General features: G+C 35.3%; 1 protein-coding gene across 1 annotated transcript in view; it reads left to right on the forward strand.

Moving 5' to 3' along the window:
* The window catches only part of SEMA3C (semaphorin 3C), a 154,863-nt gene extending 148,267 nt beyond the window's left edge, over positions 1-6,596 (forward strand). The window contains exon 17 of the mRNA XM_069461916.1: positions 3,818-6,596. Within this exon, the coding sequence (XP_069318017.1) occupies positions 3,818-4,231 (414 nt within the window). The 3' untranslated portion in view covers positions 4,232-6,596. The remainder of the gene's footprint in view (positions 1-3,817) is intronic.
* Positions 6,597-20,562: the final 13,966 nt, after the last annotated feature.

A 20,562-nucleotide genomic window follows, 5' to 3' on the forward strand; every position in this document is an offset into this window, starting at 1 on the left:
GGAAAGAGCTGTTTTATAAGGGCAGCATTGTAAAATGGCGTAGGGTGGCATATTGTAAATAATGAATTGCATGATATTGGTGGTGTGTTGTCTTCACAAATGAGAAGATAAAAATATATATGTATATATGAAGCCTTAGGGAAGTCTGAAATGTACTACTATTAGTGCATCATAAAGTGTGATGGAGCTAAGGGAAAAATTAGAACCCTCTGCATTTCTGTGTATTCTTCTGTTGTGGGTAATTTTGATGCTACATATTAAGTTAATTAAGGCTATGTAGAGTGCATACCATCCCAAGCTGTAGAACACAGATACTGCATCAAAGTTACTAAATTAATGTTGGCTTCATTTGAGAAAATACTTTCCAACTCTCAGACTTGCCTATCCAAAGATGTCATGAGCTGTTTAGGAAATTGCATGTCCCCTGTTACTGGAATATTAAGCCAATGGCAGATGACCACTTGCGTAAGAGGAGATTTAATTATCGCGAGGAAAGATGAGCTAGACAGATTTCAGAGCCTCATCTTGCCCAGAATTCTATGATACTAAAAAATACTTCTAAAAATTTTAATAACAAATTTATTATTTATTTGAGATCTATTTTCTCTTTTGAAATTTTAATAGGCTTTATTTTCTAGAACAGTTTTGGATTTACAGAAAGATTGTGAAGTTTCCCCAATTATTATCATCTAACATTATGTTACACTCATTACAATTAACGAACCAATACTGATATGTTACTATTAATTAAAGTTCTTACTTTACTCAGATGTCCTTAGCTTTCATCTAATGTCCTTTTTCTGTTCCAGGATCCCATCCAGGATACCTCATTACATTTAGTCCTCAGGTCTCTTGAGCCGCCCTTCGCTGTGACAGTTTCTTAGACTTTCCTTATTTGTGATGACCTTGACAGTTTTGAGGAATACTGATCAGATTTTTTTTTTTTTAAATGTCCCTCAGTCGGGATTTTTCTCTCATGATTAGACAAAGGTTATGGGTTTTTGGAAGAGCACAGAGGCAAAGTACCATTTCATCACATCATATCAAGGGCAAACACTAGATGTGATAAAATGCAGTAGCTACTATTAATTGTGAGGAAATAAGACAGGTGGCCCTTGAGAAGAGGGGCTGTAGAAAACAAGGATGAAGGGAAGCTCTTTTTATTGCAGTGAACATGTGTTTTAATTTCATAATTATATGTACATTACATGATTTTTGTCTTCAGGAATTATCAGCCAGAGAGTATATGGCACAATTAGTTTCTATGTCTCATTAATTTATTGAATATTAAACTAATACATGTTAGATTTTTTTTTATTTCTAAATATTAAGAAGGTACAAATGTTTTATTACATGGATACCTTGTATAATGCTTAGGTCAGGGCCTTTGGTGTGCCCATCACCAGAATAGTGTTCATTGTATCCAATAGGTAAGTTTTTATCCCTCACTCCTCCTCCCACCCTCAACAGGGATTAACTAATATAGAGAAAGTAATTTTCCTTTATTCAGTAGCAATGTCAATAGAATAGTATGGAAGTGAATATAATTTCTATGATTTAAAATTAAATACATATGTGTATATATAGGCTTGAATAAATGCCATGGAAATTAGCAATAAAATTTAAAATGGAATGTGTTATGAATTTATTCTCTCTTGTGATGTTTCTAATGTTCTATTTCAGAATGCTCAAGAAAATGGAGACTCAAATAGTATTATCTTGATTTTTCTTACATTCTCAAAAACATAACAATGTAATAATTTAAGATTACAATAAAATTTAACACAATTGTGAAAATCAGTTTCATTTAGAATTTAAGCTGTGTTTAAATTCTTAATTTAGTGAAATAAACTATAATATTTATTAAATTTATCCTGATTTCATTTTACTATTTCAGGCAAACATAGGTTTATTGCTCACATTGCTGATAATTAAACTTTGTTTTAGAAAAGTAAAACAAATGATGAAAACTCATGGAGCAAGTGAAAATAGTTCATACTAAATAGCATAAAGTGAAAAATAAACTTCTCCACTTCAGTATTCCTCCAAATATGCTCTATGATTTTCCTCCCCTGCTCTCTGTCAGATACACACACATGCACACACAACACATCACTTTCATATCACTACACGTGGAGGTAGCTCATTTTTTTCCCTGGCTGCACAGTATTCCATTGTATAAATGTTATCTTAGATGTTTTGGGGGGTTTTTTGTTTTGTTTTGTTTTTTGCTTTTTACGTAGCCATTTACTGGCTGCTGGCTAGGTTATTTCTTGCTTCCTCTTATCAAAAATATTATATAAACAAATATCTACATACTTTTAAGAGTATATCTTCTAGATAAATTCCTAGAATTGAAATTACTGTACCAAATATCATATATATGTTTTGTGGATATTATCAAATTGTCCTCAAAATTTTTTCCCAATTTTTCACAAATAGAAAAGACTTTCTTTTAATTTCTCAATGCATTTATACATTATTTAAATCATTTTGGAGGCACATTTATACTTAATAAATTAAATTAATATCCAAATTTGGGGCCAGGCATGGTGGCTCATGCCTATAATCCCAGCACTTTGGGAGGCCAAGGTGGGAGGATCACCTAAGGTCAAGAGTTCAAGACCAGCCTGATCAACATAGTGAGATACCCCATTTCTACAAAAAAATAGAAGAATCAGCCAGGTGTGGTGGCATGCACCTGTAGGCCCGCCCAGTTACTTGAAAGGTTGGGGCAGAAGGATCAGTTGAGCCCAGCTCCTTCTAATGAGTATCTCTTTTCTAGTTAGTTCTATTCTATTGTTTGCATTTTAATACTATATCACCTTTTTGTGCTTTTGTGTGGGGGTCAATTTTTATCAAAAACAATCAATATTTGATTTGGATTTAATTAGCAATAACTTGTCTATTTGCACAGAACTTTTATCATTTAGAAAAACATTTCACATGTATTACCTCATTTTGATTTTGGTCAAATTTCTTTTCTCCTCAATGAAAGCGTATTTTAGAGTATACATGTCAAGGAACTTCTTACCACTTATTTCTTCATTGGCAATACTATAGCTGGAACTGTAAGGAAGACAAATTTCAAGCACTTAGCTGATATTCAGCAAATGATCATTCTTCTAGTATAAGTCTATAAAGTAATTAAATATTAATCCACAGTTCTTTATTACCTTTCCTTGGAGGTAAAACCACTTAGAAGACTTACAATGTAATGACATTCCAGCTCATTTTTAGACATTCTTTATTTTGGAATAATTGGAAAGGGCCTTTGATAATGTTCAAAACTTTGCCTCTGCTCATATATTTTTTTATTCCAAAGAACATTCATTCATTGAAAAAAAGATAAAATTCACCCTTTAATTGTAGTTTCATGTTTTTACCAGTGAGTATTTTTATAAATATGAACTTCAGGATGAAATAGGTATTTCAAATTATCCATGCATTCATGTTGGCTGTGAGTCTGATTTCAAAAGCAACCAAAATTCTGTGCTTATATGTTGAGAAACTACTTCTATCTGGGGAACAGCACTAAGATATTTTTGCCAACATGGATGATACCGTCACCCATTCTTTATTAGATTCAATACCCCTCAGACAAGATCTCCCATGTTAATAATAATAATAACAATAACAATAATAATAAGGCAATGGAATTGGCAGAACTGACTGACATTTTGTGTCCACTGAAAAGGAAGCTAAGTAGTACTTAATACTTTTTCCAAATGTGATTTGTTTTTCTATGTATGTTGAACATAGTTCTTTAGGAAATAAGGGTTCAGTTGTAGGAAATTTAGCATGTCTCTCTTTTTAGGTGAAGCTGAATGAACGAATCATAGCCACTTCTCAAGGACTGCTGATCCGCTCTGTTCAAGATTCTGACCAAGGACTGTATCACTGCATTGCTACTGAGAACAGTTTCAAGCAGACCATAGCCAAGATCAACTTCAAAGTTTTAGATTCCGAAATGGTGGCTGTTGTGACAGACAAATGGTCCCCATGGACCTGGGCCAGTTCGGTAAGGGCTTTACCCTTCCACCCGAAAGACATCATGGGGGCATTCAGCCACTCAGAAATGCAGATGATTAATCAGTACTGCAAAGACACTCGGCAGCAGCCTCAACAGGGAGGAGACTCACAGAAAATGAGAGGAGACTATGGCAAGTTAAAGGCTCTCATCAACAGCCGGAAAAGTAGAAACAGGAGGAATCAGTTGCCAGAGTCATAATATTTTCTTCCATAGGGCTTATGCTACTAGTAACAAATGCTCTGTCTTCAAACAATCAAATTTTGAGCAAAGAATCTTGGGCTTTACTCATGGGAAATTCCTGAGAAAGGTGATTACTCACTCCTAAAGTGAGTTTTACATGAACTGAAATGAGCATGCATTTTCTTGTATGATATTGACTAGCACTAGACATGTCATGGTCCTCATGGTGCACATAAATATTTAACTTAACCTAGATTTTATTTATATCTTTACTCACCTTTGCTTCGAAATCAACAGTGAGGCTACAAAACTAGAATCGTCACATCCCTCAATAGAACAAGGGCTATAACCCTGTGATATTTCTTCCCTGCTTTGGGGCTTTAGATTTCTAATTGTGAATGATTTTATATATGAAAACAAACTCCAAAATCACAACTTTCACATAGTAAAAGTCATATAAATGCATGTGACAGAGTGGCTATCAAAAGAAATGTCATAGTAGATAAAAGACAAGGAAGAGGGCATCTAAAATTTGTGTAAAAACATGAGTGATTCATAAAGAGAAAATGGTGAGTTTATATGCTTCCAGTGAAATATATTATTTTTTTAAGATTGTAAAAATTATCAGTTGCTGATATCTGTCATTGACCTCTGATTCCTTGTTTCAGGAAGATGAAATCAATAACCTATACCATGAAGATCTTTGATAGGAGTCATGTCAGTGAAGCAGTTAGGTTTATGTCATTGCCTTCCAAACAAAAGTACTTTCTTATTTTGGAAGTTATTTAAGTTATTCCAGTCTCAACGAATATAATCTCGCACTGTTGAATGATTACTATTTTTATCCTAATTTCCCAGTCTTTGTGGCAAATTAATGTAAGAAGAAAAAAATTTTGGAGTATCAAATTTCTATATGCGGGTGAAACTGTAAAATAAAAGTAGAAAATGCAATTTTATTAAGAAAATTTATAACAAATGTGGCTGCTTTACAACTTCAATACTCAAGCTCAATGACTCTCACTTTTATTAAAACCAATCTCAGTTATCCTACTGATTTTTAACTCAACACTTAATTTTTTAATGATCTTTTGGGTGTGGTGATGAGGTGCTCAATATGTCCAGAAAGGAAAAAACAACGTAATAAGAAGAAAAATAGACATTCTTTTAAAAGAATTATGGTGCATATGTTTATTGGTCTATAAATATACATATGGTAAGTTTTATGATGGATGGAATAGTTATCTTCTAATTTTATGATTGGATAACTTTATTAGAATAATACTGAAATTATTTCCTCCTAAGAAAAAATAGCTGGAAAAGATATGAATAATTTCCTCATTTTCTCATATTTCTTTTAAAAGCACAACTTTTGCTGTTTCATTTTATTTACTTTTTAAGAAAGGTCATGTTTCCAGATAAAAACAGAAATTGTACCATATACCTAATCAATATCTAATACAAAAATTTTATTTATTGTTAACAATCCATGAAGAAGGTAATCGAGGTAGTTGCATTGCCTTTTTAAGCATTGCAATATAAAACTTCAAAAACTAAAATCATTGTCAAAATGGATGTGATTCTTGATAAGAATCTAAGAATATGATGTATTACTTCAGTGGTGGTAAAAGAGGTCTCAATGTGGCAAAAGTAGCAGTTAAAATACACAACATAGTACTAAATGTCATTAAAAAATACTGTCATTCTAAATGTGTATGATTCTAAAGCAATCTTTAATGCAGTTTATGATATAAATGGTTTGCCTGCTTAAAAGGTGTAATTAAACTTCTTTTCTCCTGTACACGCACAAGTAGAAATGTGTCAGTGTAAAGCCAAAACCATCTTTTGTGCTTATGGCCAATTTATTCTATGTACAGAGTTAAAAGCAAAATTGTTTCAGGATCAGTTTTCCTTGCTTCATGTAAGTCCAAACTGATAGACAATAAGGGTGTTTAAATTTATAATATTATTTGTGCTATTTAATACTTTCCATTTTGTGCATTATTAAATTGTGTATACTTTTATTACTTTTTTAAGATTATAAAAATTCTTGAACATAACTCTGCCAACTGTAAAGAGAATTTTCTTTCTCAAAAATATTGTTAATGTATACTGAATATTGGTGGTTGATTGATTTTATTTTGTGTAGTTTGACAATTCAATAAGTTAATATGTTTTCCATTTGTACTGTACATAAAATTTCCTAGAAATATACCTTTTTTTTTAAAAGAGTAGGTTTGTGAACAGACTTTAGCATGATGAAACTGTCATTACGGTGAATGTTACTTTGTGTAAGAAAACAAACTAAATGTAACTATCACACTAAAGTTTAATTGGATATTGAAGAAATTTTTGGCCTGGCAAAATAAAACATGTTGAATTCCCCTAGGGATGTCTTTAGCTTTTCTTTTAATGTAGGGGTAAGTTACTTGTTAAAATAATAGAATCTACTGAATTCTTATAAATTTTTAACTTTTATTTATTTATCAATTTTTATGAAGTAATGCATCTAGATATTTCAAAATTTAAAAATTCCAGAAAGGTATGCATGTAAAACTCTTCTAGTGCCACTAACCTTCATTTGTCTAAGGCCCAACCCCAGAGATATCCAATAACATCAGTTTTCTGTATATATTTCCAACATATTTTGTACATAAGCTAGCAGATACATATTTCTTTTCTCCCTAGTATTGTACAACCATCCGTGTCTATAGATAATTATCCAGAGTATGTTGTGTCTACATTGGAAGTAAAGTATATTGTTTAGAAATGCATGGGTTTCAAGCCAGACTGCCTAGATTTGAAAGCAAGCTCACTGTCTTATTAATATTTTGGGAAAGTTTTTAAATTTCTGCCTTAGATTTCTACACAATCTCATACCAGTAAAGTGTTAGAACAGAAGATTTCATATAGTAAGCATTCAATAAATGTCTGAATAGTCCCTTATTTAAAGGGTATCATCTTGCTAAAACTGGAAGGACTGTTTCAAGTGTGTTCTGTGTCAAGTGAAATGCCGGTGATCTAGGCAGGGAGCCTGCAGTCATTGGAACAGGCAATACCTTACCAGGAAAATGAGCCTTAATAAAAACGAGGGGTAAGAAGCCACACATGAATTCATCCTTCTGTTAGCACATTTGAATGACGGAACTATTACAGTTTTCTTCTGTCTACCTCTGGGATTTCAATCTATAATACTGTGAGTGGAGAAAAAAGAAGCAACAAAAATTAAAAATTGCCTCAGCAGATCTTCCAACTTACTGATTCTGCACTACTCCCTAATTGCATGATTATTTCTCAGTATCTGTCTGGCTTATATTTCAATGTAATCTTAGTTTTAAAATATTTAATGTAGCCTTATGATTTTTATGTTTGCTTTATGTATCTTACCTAAGTGAATTTAGTTTTTAAGAAAAAGATGAGTTTCCTACATCTCCTCTGATAGCTAAGGTCAAGAGAGACATTCGGCTTTGTTTTATAGCCTATTAAAAAGCTTAAGTCTAGACCCAAAAAGAAAAAAAAGCAGACTAAGGAAGCAAAAGTGTTTATTTAACCAGGGGCATTGAGAATTTTATTGAATTCTGTGTATGATGACAAAGCTGTAGAATGTCATTGTGAATTTTTTTCTTAAGAGTTAATCATACCGCCAAATTAAACCAACCACCTTTTGTACAAGAGTACAAACCTCCCCCAAAATCAAAACAAATCATAACAGATCCTGCATACGTGCCAACTGGTGGACTTCATTGTCAATTTCCTTAAGGGAACTTTGGTATACATCTCAATTTTTACAGTTTCATAACAATTTTAATTTCATAGTGTGCAGGTATTGAGAATTGAAAGAACTAGCTCCAAGATTTAAAAAAAAAAAAAGCCAGTTTCATTCAAATAGCTCTAATGTATTTGTCTATTCACCTCATAAAATACTACTTTCCACATAGTTTAAATTGTGTATTTCTCAGGGATATTATGTTGCCAGGCTTGAGTGTTACTTACATAGAGTGCTGTTGAAGAATGACATTATAACAAACACATTAAACTTGTTTGTTCTATGTAAGGTTACCACCCAATCCCCAAGTACAAAAGCAGGATGAATTTCTATTTCTTAATATTTTTCTTTCTGAATTATTCATCCAAAATATGGGTCACCCAAAGATTTTATCAAAATTATTATTTCTGCAAGGCAAATGGATATTTGATGGAATTATTATGAAAATAAAAGCCATTCCTATTGTTTTTCTGGATATTTTTCAATATACTTGTGATCCTTGGCTCATGAGATAAAAGGAATATTCTACATTCTTAGGCTTTTTCATAATATTAGTCCCACAATTCTATATAGGAAAATAAAGTTATATTTTTTAAATTTTTTCATGAAACTGATTTTGGGGATAAATCATAATCATCTTCACTTCTCTGCCAAATCACAGATAGCTGAACAGAGAAATTAGAACACTAAAGTACCTTCTTCTGAGATGAGGTAAACCGGCAGTTGTTGTAAGCTGTGGTTTGACATTGATAGTCACCTTGTCTCACAAATAGGAAAAGCAGAACTCAGGCAACAGAAAATGGAGATTCTACTCAAGCCACACTGGCCTGGCACATTCAGTGGAGTCCTGGTGAAGATTTTATGTGCACATAGATGTGTCTGTGTATTCATAGATTATGCACCCACAAATCCACAAACCAGCTATAGTCAATATGTTTCTTATTTCTAAATAATAAATACGTCAACTTGGGAAGCTGAACCTCAATTTCAGCTTCAAGTTCCCATTCCAACTTCTTCATTTATAAATGGTATAACCTGGAAATGTTATTTCATCCCTCTTGATGGATTGTTGCTTTCTCTACAATTGAAATTATTATAACATCTACACAATTTGGTAGTTGTATTGTGAGAATAAAATAATATAAGTGAAGTGCTTAATAGTGTATGCTGTTATTTTTCAATAAGGAGAACAAAATCATTTATTTCATTTGAGCGTTTGTCTCTTTTACTTCAGATTTTACTTCTAAATAGCTCAATTGATATTTCATGGCATTTATCTATATTGGCATCTATAATGACAGCATTTTTCTATTTAACTTTGCCATCAATTCACAAGTGTCCTCTGGGTTATCTCTTATTCCTATTGCCAGGTCTGTTCATGGCAGGTGAACTTTTCACTACGTACAAACACGATTTAGGGAAAAAGGAATTTTTTCTGCTATTTCTGCACCTCACTAATGGGCATTTTGAGAGCCTCTTTTACCTAAAACAGTAGGATGTTTGTGTGTTGTTAGCCCCTCTGGGATTTTGTACCTTCACAGGACACAAACTTAGAAGTGAGGAAGAAACATAGAACCCACAATTCCCTATGTGCTATCTCCCTCCATCAATTCACTCTTCGTTGTAGTGTAGTCTCTGGCACAAAGATTATCCATTATCTCCCAAGACCTTGAGCAGTGGGTTTCAACCATATGACTCAAGTACCTCCAAGAAAATTTTGAAAAGTTATGTAACCTCTAACTTATTTTTAAATTAACATCTAAATTTTTATCTATGTTCAAGTAGATGCAAAGGATATGATTTCTAGTATGCTCTAAATTCCAAAATTTTTAAAGAAAATAGTTATATCCCATTTTAGAAATAACCATAATGGCCTACTGTCGCCACTTCTACTCAAAATAATACTAGAAGTCATAGCCAGAGCAATTTGGAAAGAGAAAAAGTAAAGGGCATCCAAATCAGGAAAGAGGAGGTCAAACTATCCCTGATAGTTTGTGTGCTGATAGCATTATCTTATATCTAGAAAATCATAAAGACTCCACCAAAAGGCTCCTAGAATTGATAAATAAATTCAGCAAAGTCTCAGGTTACAAAATCAATGAGCACAAATCAGTAGCATTTCTATATACTAATAACAGTCAAGCTGAGAGTCAAATCAAAAGCTCAGTACCATTTACGACAGCTGCAAAGAAAATAAAATGCCTATGAATATACTTAGCCAAGGAGGTGAAAAATCTCTATAAAGAGAACTACAAACCACTGATGAAAGCAACCATAGATGACATAAACAAATGGGAAAACATGCCATGCTCATGGATTGGAATAATCAACATTGTTAAAATGTGCATACTGCCCAAGGTGATTTACTGATTCAATGCAATTTCCAACATATTACCCACATCATTTTTCACAAATCTAGAAAAAATAATCCTAAAATTCATAAGGAACAACCACAACAATAACAAAAACAAACCCAAATAGCCAAAGCAATCCTAAACAAAAAGAACAAATCTGGAAGCATCATATTACCTGACTTCAAATTATACTACAAAACAAGAAGTGCTGGAATAAAAGTAAAGACATAGACCAATGGGGCAGAATAGAGAACCCAGAAATAAAACCATATAGCTAAAAATAACTGATTTTTGACAAAGAAGAATAAAACATACACTGGGGAAATGATGGTACTGGGAAAACTGGACAGCCACATGCAGAAGAATCAATACAAAAATTAAATCAAGATGGATAAATACGTAAATAAATGTAAGACCTGAAACCATAAAAATATTAGAAGAAAATCTAGGAAAAACTCATCTAGACATTGTAGTAGGAAAGAATTTATAACTAAGATTACGCTTACTGTCATACAAGTCTGCAACAAAAAATATATATTAATTTAATTCTTATTTAAAATATAATATGACCACAAGACTCGAAGTATTAATATTTTTCTTTTGAATTAAATAAAATTATAAGTTGACACGATTTGGCTGAAGAACATAAATATATTCCAATATATGAAAATCATTAAACATAAAAAGGAAAAATATTACGTGAAAATGTGTACAATAAGCTAGATGGAGCTTCTTTTTCTTCCATTAATTAAATTACCTGAGGGTGAGGCTTAGTTGAGAGACGAAAAGAGTTCAACCAAAATGCTATTTCTAATTTTTAGAGATATAAAAACAGTAAGTAACTTTGCTTACATAATTAAATGGAGATGGAAGGAGTTTCATTATATATAGTTCCATTGCTCAAACATTTAAATATCTTTTGAAGACCGTATTTCACATAGTTTATTTTAATTCACAAAGTTTATTTTAATTAATGTGATGACAATATGATTAGTCTCTCTTACAATTTTTTTAAATATGAGTTTTGGAAATCATCATTATTCTTCTCAATACTTGTACCACTATTTTCAGTTATGCCTTTGATGTGTTCTCTGGCTTGATGGAACCATCTCCACGGTGTTTCCAGGATATTCCTCTGTTTCTTCTACTTACACAGACTTCCAGCAGCCACTTGCTAATTTAGTGACCTTAAGAAAGTTACTTAATCTCCTGTGCCTGTTGGGTTCTTCATCTGAATAACAGGGATAATATTATTCACCTCATAGGGTTGTTATGAGGATACAACAGTATTTATACATAAAATAGTTTAAATATTTCTGCCACATAATGAAGATAATGGTTATTAGTTTAATTACTGCTCTTATTACCTGCCATTTAAAAAACCCTCCACTCATTCAGAAGTGTTATCTTTATTGTTGCTCATGTCCCCTTGTGCCCCTGGCACTGGCTGGCAGACAATCTGATAATCATTATCATGACATGAACCTTACAGGTCTTCATTTTTTTATCCTAAACTTTTTTTCCCTCAAACCAAGGGTAGGCCCTTAACTCACTCCTTCCTTGAGTTGAATTCCTTCTTCATCCACCTGGCAACCTTGGAGGTACCACCCTGGAGTTTAGAATAATTCATCCTAGATGGCAGCTGTCATCCTCAGCATTAGGAATTTGACTTTTCCTAAAACTCCTCAATATGGCCTCCTGTCATTTCTGTCCTGGCCATGCTCCAGGCCTGGCCAACCCAGCCTGAATTCATATGGGCAGAGAAGCTAAACCCTGTGCTGCCCACCTCACACCAGCAGCAGTCGTCCCACCACCAGGACTTCCACCACCAGTATCCTCATAAAAATAACCATTTACTGAGCATTTCCTGTGAGTATTTCTATGTAAAACCACAGACTATACACAAGTGTCTGCTTCCTTCACAGGATCTTCTGAAGTAAATACTACTAATATGTTTTATAAATAGCAAAATTGAGGGTTTGATGCATTGTAACACCTTTTATAATAGGATTTATGGGAGTCTAGGTAGCATCTAGCTTAGGCTATGAAGTCAGAATACCTAGCTTTGCCTTTCTAGCTTACTACTTTCTACCTTTACCTGTCTGAAATCATTATTATACTATCAATTTCATGGAGCTACTGTCACAATTGAGATAATTGATGTAAAGTGCTTAGAACTTACCTGACATTTGAGTATCAGGTAAATGTTGGCTCTTTTTATGACTATGCCTCTGATGCTGGAAATACTATTTACTAATGATTTCATCAAATATTTATTGAGCATTTACTATGTGCCCAGAAGTATTTTAGGCATTGAGGCCATAGCAGGGAACAAAGCAAAGTCCCTTATGTGATAAAGCCTCCTTTCTAGAGGGGAAGAAAATAGAAAAACAAATAAACAATTATGTAATAAGTTAGGTTCAGATGAGTACCATGAAGAAAATTAAAATAAGGGAATTCTGTGAAAATTAGGGAAAAGGCCATTCCAGGCAGAAGGACAAGCCAGTAAAATACTTTAGGGTGAAAACAATTTTGGCAGATTTGAGAAAAAGAAAAGAAATCCTGTGTGGCTGCATATAAGTGAGAAACCAAAAGACAGAAATGAGACTGGATCCAAAATGTAAAGAAACCAAGTCACTTGGGTTCTGAGGACCATGTTGAGAAGTTTGGGTTTGATTCTAAGGGTTATAAAAACCACATAAGCCAATGATTTGACGTGAGTGATTTACATTCAATATAACACATTTCTGGCTGCATTTTAGAGGCCTTTTTAGAGGAAGAATGAAAACAAAGAAAACAGAAAAACTACCTAGGAGTCCAAACCATATATTAAAAAGAGCACATAGCTCTGGTAGATTTAAGTATTGACTTTCATTCACACAGAGGTATAAACAGCTTGTAATAGATCCCTTCTGACATGCACTTTTGAAGTAACAGGAAGAAGTGATTTGAAACATTATTCATCCCCTGAGTTTAGGTAAAGAAGGATTGGTTGGGTGGTGCGCTCCAGAAGGAAAAAGGAACACCAAAAGAGGTCAAGAAGAGGCTTGAAAAGAGCCCTAAAGGTGGTGCTGGAGTTAGAATATGCAGAAACTGTCAGAGCAGGAATTTATTACCCAGGAATGTCCAAAAGAAGAAATGCTTTGGTTTTAATAATGAGAACCAAAATAGCCATGGAAGAACATCAACTAGTAAAGACCAGGCTGTGTGGATGTTTTATGACAGGCTAGGGTCACATGGACCGTGGCGCTAAACAACTGAGGATGCAAACTGCCTTTATGGATGAGAGGCCACAGGAAATAACCTTACTGAAGATACAATGTGACATGATTAAGACCAACTATTTGCAAAAACCAGCTGCTTTAATGACGCTGTTACTTAATCCTAATATTATTTACTAGGGAGTGATGCGCTTTAATCCTGCATTTAGAAACAAGCTGTCTAAGCGAATGAGAAAAGCTTAGGGAATGGAGTTTGTGGTGAAATATACTTTTCCAGAAGAGTGAGATTCACAATTCAGTTCATGGGGGAACTCAGTCTTAAACTGGGGTATGGGGTCAGCATTGGAACAGTGATTCCAGGACAACTCCTCACAATGGACGCCCTCCCACCACAGATCACTGCTTTCCTCCGCCATGTAAAAGAAGGAAAACAGTTTCTAGAAAGATTATCTCTGAACTCATTGAGATGATTTCATCAAAAGTTAGCATTGAGGCTTTCAAAATGGACCCAAATCCAGTTTCCTTCTCAGGAATGCGATAATTATGGATACTTGTGGATAAAAATACTTATGCATGATGAATTTGAGGCAGAGAAAGAAGGAAACATAGGTTGATTTATGTCTTTGCTTCTCCTTAAAGTGCATTAATTTTCACTTCCCTACTATAACCACCACCAAAACCATGAGCTTGAGTGGAGAAAAAAAATATTTATGGCCAATGAACAGCAGGAGTGCTTAATGTGTTCTGAGATAGTTGGCACTGGTTTTTTCTTTTTTTTTTTAATTGGTCAAAAGACACATGGAAATCCTTTTCAGACTCTCTTAAAATACTTTCATTAAAAAAAATCACAACTAGAGTGTAAGCTTCATGTCTCAATTACTTTTTATACCTTGTATCCAGGACAGTGCCAGGCACATGATAGGTGCCTGATTGTTTTATAAACATGTATAGAATTTACTTGGGCCTTCTCTTTTTGACAACATATAATGAATTTTTATAGACTCTAATATCTAATGAATAGGGTACCATTACCGCTACATGCCATAATACAGATTTTAGAACATGAGAAGTTATTGGCTTGAAAGTCTACAGAATTTTCAGTATGGTAAGTAGAACCCTCACTAGAACTTATCATGCAGACAATTGAAATTCTACCCTGTACTCCCATATAAGAAATGAATAACATCATCTATATTTTCCAAGAGTAAGCTAAGACAAATGCTTAATAATACAAGATGATGTTTAAATGATAATTTAGACTGTATCACAAGGGCAACAAGAGAAAATGATTTAAAAATCTATTTTTTCTATGCTATTTCAGTTCTATTTGTTCATTATTTTATCTACTTCCTACAGTAATATTTAGTTGGTAGATATTATTATATGAATTTTATAGATGGGAAAATAATCTAAGAGTCTCTACAACTAGCAAGTTTCTGGAATAGGATTAAAAAACTACATCTGCTTTTTGTCCTAAACCATCCAAGTAGTCAGAATGTCAGAGAATGGAGACTTCACTGTAGTAAACAGGGAAGGCTTTCTGCTGTGGGAGGAGCTTGGAATGGATATTGTAACATAGAGAATTCTGAAAGAATGTGTGGGAAGAAGATTCCATAGGTTCAGGGGAGGGAAACACATGATGAATAATAACCCAAAACAGAGCCACTGATTGATTCCAAGAGTTGAAGGTAGGGAATAGTAGAGATCAAGATGGATACATGTGCATGTGAATGTAGTAAATTATGAAATAAACTTGGTCTGTGATTGTTTTTTTTTCCTATGGATTTACAGGGTAGAAGTGTACAAAATTGATTTGCCTTGAATCTCCCAGGTATTCACTGACCTTCTTGTACCTAGATGTCTAAGTCTCTAGCAATACCAGGGAACTTCTCATCCAATATTCCCTCTTTTCCATGTTTTTTGCCTTTTCTTCTTCTCCCTCAGAGATACCTATGATTCCTACATTTGTTCATTTTACATAATACAGTATTTCTCAGAGAGATTATTTAGTTTTCTTCATTTTTCACTAGGTGGGTTAATTTGAAAGCTTTGCCTTCGAGCTCTGAAATTCTTTCTTCTGCTTGATCTAGTCTGTTGTTAAAACTTTCCACTGTATTTTGAAATTCATTACATGACTCTTTTATATCCAGAAGTTCTGTTATATTTTCCTTATATCAACATTATTTATCTCAGTGAATTTTTCATTCATGTCTTGAATTATTATTTTGGTTTTCAACTTTCTCATCAATCCCATTGACCTTACTTGTGATCCATACTCTGAAATCTATATCTGACATTTCAACAGTTTCCTTTTGGCTAAAGTCCACTCCTGGAGAACTAGTGTGATCCTTTGGAAGTGTCGAAACAGCTTGTTTTTTCATGTTGCCAGAGTTGTTCTGCTGGTTTCTTTTCATCTAGAACCTCTTCTCTCATCTGGAAACAGACGGCAGCACCTGGCAGGTGCAGGGGGGCGGGGGGCAGTCTGTGTGGGCGTTAGCTCCAGCCAGGTCCAGGGGCAGCAAGGGAGGCCTGAACATTCGTCCCTGCCTGGTCAATTCATGGTGGTGCTACTTAGGTGGCAATGGCAAGTGCTGCACGTGGATTCCTTGGCATCTGTGTTTGCGGGAGGCCACCCAAGCAGTGGCAGTGGGCACAGGTTCCAAGGCAACAATGGGGGCACACAGCACCCACCCATGGGATGTGTAGGAGCCCAGCCTCTCCACTCCCTCCCCAGCCTGGCTGGGACGGCGGTGGGGAGGCAGCAGCAATGGGTCTGACCACGAGGTAGACACAGGTGCCCTGGGGCTGGGACCTCACAATGACACCAGCTGCAGCGCCCAGGGTTCAGGAACCAGCAGGACCCTGGTGTGCCTTCTCTCTGCAGTCTCCAGTCAGCTTCCTGTATCAGACGGGAGGCCGGGAGGCCGGGAGGCCTGCTGCAGAGGAGGGGCCCTCCCGCAGCTCCAACTGCAGTGTCATCAGAGGGAGTGTGGAGCCCCAGGGTTCTCTCCCCTGTCTCTTCCCTGTGTGCAGGTGCCTTCCCTGGGTACCTCGGATCCTGTCGTCACCCCACTTCCCTCTCCTTCACCTTTGGAGTCTCCCATCCCCACTGTGTTGATTCCCTGTGCTCTCTCCTAGACAAGGGACCTGAAGGTGAATATCTACTCCCCACCTTCCTTCCTCTCCCTGAGAGCCGCGTGTGCAGGCTGCTCCTAGTCTCCCATCTTGGCCCCTCCCTCTGCTGTTGGTTTTTGAGAACGGTTGATCAATGTCGCTGCTTTGGGGATTAGATATACCTAAGAAGGGACGTGAGAGGCAAACGTGTACTGTGATTGATTGATTGATTGATGCCCTGGCTGCTTCCCAAAGGAATCTGAGAGATACAATTAGGTGTCAGTGCAAGAATAATTGTCATGAATTTATTTAATATAGTTCCTGCCTTGGCATCCATTTCTGGGCCAGACATGTTTTTTGAAACCCAGTTGTGCCCTTGGCCTAGTAAGAACTTCCCTTCCCTGGGTGGCTGTTGCAATAGAGCCCACTTGTTCCTCATCTCAATCACCGAAACTTCAACATACCCCACAGCTGCTGACCATGATAAACCTAATGGCCAACACCAGAGTCGGATAAATAAGATCAGGCTTCGTGAGTGTCGTCTTTAAACTAGCCAATCCACAAGCTCTGCAGGAAAGTCTAAGGGTTAATGTACACGGGGCTTAATAAAGGCCTAGTGCTATCGGGCTTCCTTTTATTCCGTCTCACGCTCTCTCTTACGCTCTTTCTTGCTCCTCCCTCCTCTCTCGTGAGTTGAGCACCCGGATACCTCCAGACTTCTGTCAGCATCCGGTTGGCACCCCTAATCGCTCTGAGACCTGTAAGTAATGGATTTCTTATGTTTGATATATTTTTGTTTTGTTTTTTCTATTGTGCCTCACCTGACCAACATACCCCAACTCGAGCCTAACGTTTCCTGGTCACGGCTGTCCTAAGAGTGACTATCTTGGCTTATGGCCACTCTTAAGAAACAGACCTCAAGAACAAATTAAACTATTGCATTAGAAATCACAACAATAACGAGGGCTTGGTTTTTATTTTCCCTCAATGATGCAGTGGGCACACTGAGACTATGGTTTTATTATTTTATCATTAATATTTATGTGTCAAAATACATAGAAGCCACTTGATATTTAGATTTTGGCTAACTGAATAATAATGCATTTGGATATTGCCAACATTGTGCTATGAGGATTTTGTAAAAGAATAAAGCTAACATGAATAGGATGCTTATTAATTGCCAGGGATTGTGGTTTACATGCATTATCTTGTTTAATTCTTATGTTCAAACCTAGGAAGTAGGCACTATTATTATTTACCTTTTACAAATGAGGAAACAGAGACATAATATTAAGAAACTTGACATTAATAAGAGAGTAACTGAAATATTGTAATCTAAACTATGATACTCTATTAAATTATAAAGAGCCATCCACAGATGTTCTAAGACTCAATAGGTTTTTAATATTGATAATTTTTGGTATAAAATGTTAGAATAATGTGTATAAATGAGGACTTCCTGCTTTGTCTTCCTAACTGTAGATATTTGCTTCTACAGATAATGAGTTTATCATATGACATACAAATACCTATTAACTAGCATAATACCACCATAGTTTATATGTCTCAGGACACCACTTTTATTGCAAGAAAAATCAGTGATTGAGACTAGGTTAAAAATACTATGTACAAGTATTCACAATGTACACATTTTAGTTAATAAAATATTTCTGACAAATTTCACAAATGTAGGCCTTAAGAACCCAAAATACCTTAGTGAAACACATTGTCAGGATATTTTGAAACAGCTGGAGCCAGAGAACAAAGAGTTTTTAGTTAAATGACTCTTACAGATCAGAATACTCTGAGTGAAAAGTGTGAGGACAGGTGAAAAGACCTGGGTGGTCCCCAGAGCTGTCACACACAACCATTTTACAGATGATAAAACTAAGACATAAAGGGGTCACACATTTTTTTTTAATAAAGCCAGGTCCACAAAAGTGAGCTAGAGATAGTTATGTAACACAGAAAAGTACACAAAAGAACAGAAAATTATTCTTTTAGGCTGTCAGCATCAACAAAAGTAAGGGCTTGAATTTCTGGGATTCCATTTCATGCCTGGCTGCTGTTCAATTGCACTAACTAGACCAGATTTTTTGGGTCAGTCTCGTTTGGCTCTGCTCAGCTACACATGGCCTCAGTGTGAAGCAGGGCCAAAACGAAAGGAGAATATACTTTCCTCAGTCCACATTTTCAACTTGGTGAAACAATGAAGAGCTTCACCCTCAGGGATTACAATGATCACTTTCTCCAAATTTCTCAGCAGAAGTTGAGAATTATCTTGTCAGTATCACTGTCTGTTTTAACAGGTGCTGGGAGACAGCCAGCCACAGGTGTAGAGGATAGAAAAGCCTTCTAACAAAATTGTTTAAAAAAACTCAAGTTTGTCCTTTGTTGTGCCTCTTCTTTGTGGAGAAGCTGGAGGGCCTGTTAACAGAATGGATGTCCCTCTGGCCTAACCCAGCAATTATCTTACTGTCCTCCCAAGTCTCTTCTTCCCCTAGCTCTGTCTTGTGTCTGTCTCCTCAGTTCTAGTGCTTCTCAAACTTGAATGTGCGTGAATCACCTCTGAGCCTTGTTAAAAGGTAGATTCTCATTCAGTAGGTCTGGGGTTGATCTGGAGGCTCTGCATTTCTCATGAGCTCCTAGAACATGGCCAGGCTGCTGTTCTGCAGGACACATTTGGGTTATCAGGCTCTATTTTACTTTGTAATTGATGACTGAGAGGGTGCAGGTAGATCAGGGAGAAAGAAAAGAGAATTTTTCTTCTTCTTTTCTTATCCTTCAAAGTGAAACCAGTGTTTCTTTTCTTTGCAAATAGAAATAGTCTTCCACTAGGAGAGGCGTGGCAAAGTCTAAGAATATACACTTTATCTTTGTGTAAAATTACCTGTCGCTTTTGAAGTAATATACGGATGGAGAAAGGTAATATATGAAGAGTAACTTAATTTTGCATACTTTTTATAGCAATCATTCACTAAGTTAAAATGACTTTTTGGTATGGTTATTTTAAAGACAAAGAAAAACAAAGTAAAATAACATTTTACCAAGACTTAACTTGAATTGAATGAGGATAGGATTAAGACAAGTGATGAGCTGAACAGTCTTTCCAGAAGGAGGAGAGGAAAAAAGCCTCCATGTGTAGCATTTACCTACTTCTGTGGTGTAAATGCAGTACTATCATCATAGCCAAATTCAGCCTACCCAGCATGAGGTCTTTGAATACAACACTGGGAAAAGATTCACACAATTGGCCATCAGAACTGGTAGAAGAAACCACAAAAAGACTCTCCACAAAGAGATAGTTGAAGCTATAAGGAAGGAAGACATAACCCCCAAAAAATTATAAAGGAGAAAAAATGTTGAGTGTCCTATCATCTTCTAAAACTTGTATCTATATTAAGGCTTCTATTATATTTATCTTTGTCTCATAGTTACTTTTGGATTTGTTCCCCAGACATTAGATCATAAGTCTGTTCTAAGTGTCTTTGGTCCTTTACATTTATAGTAAATGATTTTTAAAAATAGATGTTGAATTGCAAATAGAGGGGGCATAAAAATTGACTCAGTTAAAACAATTGTTGCAGAGGAAACATAAAGCACAAGTATAACTTTTTAATGGAAAAAAGGACAGATAAATATCTATGGTGATCACCTGATTTTTTTTTTTTTAAAAACTGACTATTTTATAACTTATAAATATTCTAAACAAGTTCTTCTTTTTCTGAAGTAATCTTATCTGAAGTTTTGAAAGAATTATAAATCAGCCTTTGAGATTTAGGTTGTAAAACAGGTGAATAGCAGAATCCTGAGAGAGGCAACAGATAGTGAGTGTCTGCTTATAAAAGGAGATTAAATCTACCCAGTGAAGAAGAGAACTGAGATCATGGAACTTCC

The sequence above is a fragment of the Eulemur rufifrons genome, chromosome 29 (genome assembly GCF_041146395.1).
Source record: "Eulemur rufifrons isolate Redbay chromosome 29, OSU_ERuf_1, whole genome shotgun sequence".
NCBI classification, from domain to species: domain Eukaryota; kingdom Metazoa; phylum Chordata; class Mammalia; order Primates; family Lemuridae; genus Eulemur; species Eulemur rufifrons.